Source organism: Haliaeetus leucocephalus, unplaced genomic scaffold (genome assembly GCF_000737465.1).
Source record: "Haliaeetus leucocephalus isolate CR32 unplaced genomic scaffold, Haliaeetus_leucocephalus-4.0 Scaffold657, whole genome shotgun sequence".
Lineage (NCBI taxonomy): Eukaryota > Metazoa > Chordata > Aves > Accipitriformes > Accipitridae > Haliaeetus > Haliaeetus leucocephalus.
This window is the reverse complement of record NW_010973093.1, coordinates 1056800-1063984: the sequence shown is the minus strand read 5'-3', so window position 1 is coordinate 1063984 and position 7185 is coordinate 1056800. Positions and strand designations below refer to the sequence as shown.

Genomic DNA, 7185 nt, shown 5'->3' with positions numbered 1-7185 from the left:
TGGCGGCGTGGGCCCCCGGCCGGGTCAACCTGATCGGCGAGCACACCGACTACAACGGCGGCTTCGTGCTGCCCATGGTAAGGGCCGTGCTCCGCCGCCCCGGCCCCGTGATCCCTCGGTGTCACCCTTCCGGGTCCCCCCCTGCAGCCTCCGGGGATCCCCGGGGGCCGTCCACCGCCCCCGCCTGCCCCAGGATGTCCCCCCGGGATCCCGCCACCGCGCCCGGGACCACCGGAGCTCGGAGCAGGACCCGGAGCATCGGGGGCAGCACCCCGCAGACCGGCTCCTAACTCACTGCAGGGGGGATGCGATTCCCCCGACCGCCTCTTCGAGGGGCTGAAGCCTCTTTTCTGCAACCCCGTCAAACAATTTTCCGTTCCCGGAGAGCGATGTTTTGGTGGCAGAGATGGTTCGAAGCAGCTGGGGCTTCCTGCCCTCCTTCGGCTCGGGGGGGAAGCCCCCGCTCAGTCCTAAATCAAACCTACAGCTAATTATTTTGAGGCCGAGGAGCGTGGGAGCAGGTCAGCTGAAGTTCCCTGCAGGCAAGAAAACTTGGCGAAGCCTCTCACGTCCTTGTTGTGGGTTTCCACTCCCCCGGAGCCCAGCAGCCAGCAACCCCGGTGCTGAGCTGGGGTGGTCGGTCACAACATTTCAGTGCTAAGACTGACCCTGTGTGGCATTAAATAGCCAGAAAGTTTAATGCTGTGACGAGCCAGAGTGTGCGGTGGGGGCTGGCACCTTCCCATGGACAAAATTAAGGGTAACGTGTTGGGTGCTGCCAGCTGTGGGTTGAAGCAGCCACAGATGTCCCCTGCCACCAGTGCGGATGCTCCAAGGGATGCCGTGGGGTCTGAGCCCACCTTCCCCACCCCCCCAGGCCCTGCAGCTGGGGACAGTGCTGGTGGGATCCCCCACGCAGGACGGGACCATCTCCATCCTCACCACCTCGGCGGAGGCAGACGAGCCCCACAGGGTGCAGTTCCCGGCTCCCCGCCAAGGCAGTCCTCTCAGCCCGGGGCAGCCTCGCTGGGCCAACTACATCAAGGGCGTCATCCAGCACTACCGGGGTAAGGCCCAGGCTGCCGGGCGGGTTAGAGGTCCCCTCGCATGAGGCCGGTTCTCGGCACCTGGCTTTTGGTGTGGTCCAGGGGCTCTTCCAGTGCCGGTGCAATCCTGCAGCTGCTGCCGGGACCAGGCTCCATCAGAGATGCTTTCAGCTCCGAAGACCCCTGTGTTTGGGGAGGGGGGTACCTGGGTGACACTCTGCCACGGGTCACCCTGCGTTTTAAAGTGGGATATCGGACAGGGGCTCCTCTCCGTCAGTTCCCTGTGAGCTGTGGAGCAGGGCAGCCCCCAGCCCTGCAGGGGCTCATGGCCCCCATCCTCCCTTCTGTTCCCACAGGTGGTCCTGTGCCAGGCTTCAGCGCCGTGATAGCCAGTGACATTCCCCTGGGCGGGGGCCTCTCCAGCTCGGCCGCTCTGGAGGTGGCTACTTACACCTTCCTCCAGCAGCTCTGCCCTGGTAAGGCAGCAGCCAGATCTGGCCCCTGGTGCCTCTGTTCCCGGGTGGGAGCTGGGGATGAGTGGGGTGCCCTTAGCAAGATCCTGCAGCCCTTGGGGAAATGCCACTGTGGGGTGGGTCACAACCCCCCGCTGCTGCCAGAGCTGGCACTGCTGTGGTTGCGGGGCTCCTCCAGCTCACCCAGCCTGATCTGCCCATGCCTCTAAAGCCCACAGACCACCCCTGGGGCTGGCTGGGGGGATGAGAGGATGTTTCCCTGGAAGCATGTTCTCCCCACCCTTATGTCCCCAAAAATGGAGACATCTGAGACACCAGTGTCAAATTATCGCATCCAGCTGGATCCAGGGACCCATGCTGGCACAGATGCTGTGCACTGCTGCAGGAGAAAGCACCTGCAGCTGATGCTTTAGCAAAACCCCATTCCATGGGAAAGCAACCCTTTACCTTCGTGTTTGCTCCCCCTGCTCCAGGGCAAGGGGCGAAGGTCCCAGAGCTGCTAACCTGCATCTCTCTGCTCTGGCACAGATGATGGTGATTTGGTAGCCAAGGCGCTGGCGTGCCAGAAAGCGGAGCACACATTTGCTGGCATGCCCTGTGGGATCATGGACCAGTTCATATCCGTGATGGGCAAGGAAGGCCACGCACTGCTCATTGACTGCAGGTCAGGGCCGAGTGCCGAGCTCACTGCGCTGTGCCCACCTCCTTGGGCAGGTGGGGACGAGCTGGTTCCGTGGCCATGAAATAAATGCAGGAGTGCAGGGAGGGGTTAACGCCTGAACCCAGCCAAAAATCTCATTGTGGGGCTGGGACTCCCTGCATTTTAATTCCTGCGTCTTGATTCCTCCTCCCGCATCTTTTCTGCTACTTGCCTGGGCTGTCTTTCCCGCGAAGTCATTAGGTTCTCTTATGGGACTAATAATTGGGAGGGAGTGAAATGCTCGAGCAAAATCCTAAACCACTTGGACTTTGCCTTAGTGGAGGCACGAGCTGCCTGCCACGTGGCCTCACCCGGATGGCCGAGGGGTGCAGCGGGCAGGGGGACGGGCACATGGCCTGCGCTGAGCTCTCGCTGCAGGTCCCTGGAGACCGTCCTCGTCCCGCTGACCGATGCCAGCTTAGCCGTCCTCATCACCAACTCCAACGTGCGGCACACGCTGACGGGCAGCGAGTATCCCACGCGCCGGCGGCAGTGTGAGGAGGCGGCGGCGGCGCTCGGCAAGGCCAGCCTGCGAGATGCCACCATGGCCGAGCTGGAAGGTGGGGACAGTCCCTCCCTCGGCTCTGGCCGCTCCTCGGGGCAGCAGGACCTTGGTGCCCCATGGTATGGGCTGAGACTGTGGGGCAGCACCTGGGACAGGTGGGTGGGTGCACGCACCGGGATGGGACCGTGCCACAAGTAGAGAAGCTCTGGCACAGGATGGTTGCAGGACGCGGCCGTGCTCATCTCCAGCAGCATCCTGCAGACCCAAGCGGCTTTGCTGCAGGGGCATGCATGTCTCCGCAGCGGCCAGGAGCCGGCTGGGTGAGGAGGTGTACCGGAGAGCCAGGCATGTCATTGGTGAGATAGCACGGACGGCCCAGGCAGCACAAGCGCTGCAGGACAGGGACTATGGGATGTTCGGGAGACTGATGGTGGAAAGTCACAACTCCCTCAGGTGAGGATGTACCAACCCTAGGGCAGGGCAGGCTGTGTCAGGGGCACTGGCGTTGAGTCCTCGTGGGGTTCCCTTGCCTGTGGGTGCAGCACTGGGGGCAGCCAGAACCGTGTCCTGCCTGGTATCTCATGGGTCAGCCTGCCGGGGAGTTTTAGGAAAAGCCCCACAGGCTTCTGCATCAGGGGGTGCTGGGATGAGGCAGCCAGTCACATATGTTGCAGACACATGCTGCTTACAGCAGTGCCCAGCGGGTCCCCGATGCTTGCAGCCTTGCTCATGTATATGTGCACTTGTAGGCAGAGAGCAGGACTGGGATTTGTGGCATCCTGCATTGCTGCAGTTTGCTATGGCAATGGGTGCACCAAGAAGTGTGTTTCAGCTGCTTGTGGTGCAGGGGCTATAGTCAGGGTGCAGGACAGGGCTGATCACGAGTCTCCTCTCTCCAGGGACGACTATGAAGTGAGCTGCCCAGAGCTGGATGAGCTGGTAGAAGCAGCCCTGGAGGTCGATGGGGTTTATGGCAGCAGGATGACCGGGGGTGGCTTCGGAGGCTGCACGGTGACGCTGCTGGAGGCTGGGGCTGCAGAGAGAGCTCAGCACCACATCAAGGTACACAGCAGAAAAGTGCCAGGAGATTGGCTTGAAGATCCCAAGGAAACACTCAGGGGCATGGCCCAGGGATGCCATTGAAGCTGTGCTCCTGAGGCACTTGGGGTTGCTGTAGCCCATCCAGTGTTGCACAGGGACAGCCCCAAGTCTGTTCATGCTACTAAGCTCTTGCAGGCAGTTCAGCACCGTGCTGGTCACAGAGCACTGCCCAAGGACCTTACTGCATTGAGAAAGTGAGTGAAAAAGTGCTGGGTGAGCTTCAGGAAGACTAAATCTATCTAGGAAAAAGTAATCCAAGCCAAGCTTAGGCAATGCTGAGCTTAACGTCAGCAGTCACAGCCCAGGAAAGATCTCAGTGCCATCATCAGTGTTCTTTAAATCAGCAGCTCAGCATACACTGGTAGCTGAAAACACCAGCAAAATGGGGGTGTCAGGAAACGGGGGCTGTGAATGAGGCAGACCTTCATTTTGCTGCTATGTGAGATCATGGTGCACCCTGTAAATAGTGGAGGCGGGGGATAAAGAAGGGGCAGAGTAAGATGTCTGAAATGAGGAGAGACCAAAAGGGCTGTGCCTCTGCCATCTAACAAGAAACTGGGAGAGAGGGAATGTGACCAGGAGTTAGAAAACAGCAAAGGGGATAGATAGGGTGAGTGTGGAACTGACCCTCAAATCCTCCAAAATAAGAACCAGTGACCACTGGATGAGTTAGGACTAAAACAGAGCTGAGGAAGCACTGTGCAGAGCTGGCAGTGAGTTTTCTGCTGTCGCCAGAGGCCATGGAGGTCGGCAGCATCAGCAAGGTCAGAAAGGGGGTGGAAAAAGTCACAGAGAACAGTCCATGAGGGGCTGCTGAAGGGTCAGCTTGGGGATGTGCTGATAGCCTCCCTGCCCTGTGCTGTGGATGGACCAAGGGACCCCAGCAGTGGCCAGGACAGCATGCTGTCCCTGAAAAAGCATCCCATGTGGCTGCTGTTGGAGCAGTGGCTGGGCCAGATGCACGGCTGGGCCTTTCTCCCCCTGGTCCGGCATCCCCCAGCCTGGCCTCTTGCTGCAGCGTAGTACAGCCCCAGAGCACCAGCACTTACTGCTCCTCTTGTCTCCTAGGAGAAATACAGCGGCACAGCCACCTTCTACCTCACCAAACCCTCCGGAGGGGCAAAGGTGCTGCCCTTGTAGAAGAGCCACCACCTCGGCTGGGCTGGGATCGCCTCCCTCCGAGGCAGCTGCTTTCCTCCCTTCGCAAAGGAATCAGTTTGTCTGTCTGCATCATTTGCCTAATAAATGCAAAACGTTTGCACAGTTCTGTGTCTGCATGAGCTGAGCTCTGATGCCAAAGTCACTGGGGACCTTTCCTCAGAGGAGACTGCTTTAACTCCAGTTCGCACTGGTGTAACAAGCCATTACCGGGGACGTGGGGTGCAGCACCCTGCTTGGGTATCTGCTTCTGGCATGTGTCCTTCATCTGCTGCTGCAGATGGAGGGTATTGTGGAGGGGGGATGATTTTTTAAATTTTTTTTTTTTTTTTAAATAAAAGGGAAGAGGCAGACTGTAGAGAAAACATTTATTGAGTGCAATAGGAAGCCATCTGCTCAAACACTCACTGTCAGAGTGGGCTGCTGGATCCACCTTGGAAAGGCTAAAACACCACCAGCCCTAACTACCAGATGAAAATTAAAAAGTGATGCTGTTCTAGTGCAAGGCATTGGTTAGGTGCGCAGCTGCCTTGTGCAAGGGGATAGCGTGATGCCCTGGAGAGCAGCAGCTGACAGGCTGTGCTCTTCTCTTGGATAACAGGATAGTCTTTGGTTAAAATGCATGGAAGTGGGGCTCCCTTTTTAGGCAGTTTTCAGTGTTTTATCCTGGACCACAAAGCACAGGGAAAGGGTCATGAAGTCCTTGTGCAGGAGGAGACACATCAGCTGGAGAGGAAACTCCAACCACAAAGGTGAGATGGGAACTGGGAGGCAGGCAGGCTGACGCCACTGGTACTTGCTCAGGAAAAAATAAGTGCTTCTTGAAGGCACAGTAAAACCACAGGGCTGGTGAAGTACCTCTTGAACCAAGTTCAAAACTGACCTAGCTCCAGCTGCAGTCCTGGAGATTCCTGTGGACTTTACTCACCTACATGCATCTTTGGCTCAAACATGTACAACCCCTCCCACTCAAATGAACAGCCTGGAGAGGAGATGGAGCTCTCGGTGGTGTTAGTGCTGGAAAGTCGTCTTCTGAGTCCGGAAAAAAAAAAAAGGAAAAAAAAAAAAAAAAAAAGAACAAAAAAGCCAAGGTATAGCATCAGATCAAAGCAGGCAGGCGATGCTGCCAGGGAGACCAGGCAGCTGCTGTTTTGGTTGGAAGCTCTAATCCAGAACAGTGGCAGCTGCTGTTTCGGGGCAGGATCCTTGCTTTCAGCAGGCTCCTTGCCTGCTCCCGTGCAGCTGAAGCACGCCAGGGCAATGCGCTGCTCAGCAAGACACGGAGCCCAATTGTTCTTGTTGGCAGAGGGCAGCAAGATGCCAGGCATCATGCCCAGAGCCAGGAAACGAGGTCCAGCAAGGTCTGAGCTCAGCCCTGCACCCAGCATCATGCCAGGGCAGCTAAAGCCGAGGGCTGAAGAAGGCCCAGAGCCTTGCTCAGGATGATGAGAGAGACCCTGCTGTTCCCAGGTTTGCTTTTCCCTTGTGTTTACTGAGGGATCACAGGTCCCTTTATGGACGTTGTTGGTGGGCAAAAGGGCTTCTGAAAGGTATCCAACACTACCTGCCCAAAAATCTCACACTGTCCACATCAGCCATGTAAGAAATCCCAGGCACCGTTCCTGCCTCCAGGCACCGCTGCCTGGACTATCCCCATCCCTCATCTCCAGGCAGCTCCCAGCCCTTCTGCGCACGTGTGCTGTGGCTGGAGAGCACTCAGCTGATGGATGCTGTGCAATAAGCAGGTCTGGTCGCTTGCAGCCATCTGCTGAAGTCTCCAGTGCTGGAGAATATAAGGCGCAAGTCAGAGTCCACCAGCTCATCAACAGGCTTTCCACCAGGTTTAGTGGCCTTTGGATCAAGCCCTTAACTAATTTCTTCCAGTTATTCGTTTCTCAGCAGCCAGAGTCCCAGTGTAGCCTCCACATTCAGCATAGATCTCATCCACCTCAATTTTTTTTATAAAATAATAAAATACATTTATATATATTTATATATATATATACTACGAAAACTGTACAATATTGTATGCAAAAATGCATCAGTAGCCATCATGAGTAATGCTATACAAATGAAAGACTATACTTTGCTATCGTGGTACCAAATGTTAGCAGTGAAGGACAGACACAAATAGGTGCAGTAAGAAAGCATAGGTTACCCCAAACCCCTACCTTGCAGCGCTCATAAAAAAAACCCAAACAG

General features: G+C 56.8%; 1 protein-coding gene across 1 annotated transcript; it reads left to right on the top strand.

Moving 5' to 3' along the window:
- Positions 1-2: 2 nt before the first annotated feature.
- Positions 3-4965, top strand: GALK1 (galactokinase 1; the record flags this gene model as incomplete). The annotated part of the gene is made up of 8 exons (XM_010579478.1): positions 3-77; positions 878-1067; positions 1403-1522; positions 2048-2183; positions 2598-2779; positions 3027-3177; positions 3624-3786; positions 4894-4965. Coding segments are annotated over 8 exons (1089 nt in total), but the record flags the coding sequence as incomplete, so codon positions are not given.
- Between the last annotated feature and the right edge of the window lie 2220 nt (positions 4966-7185).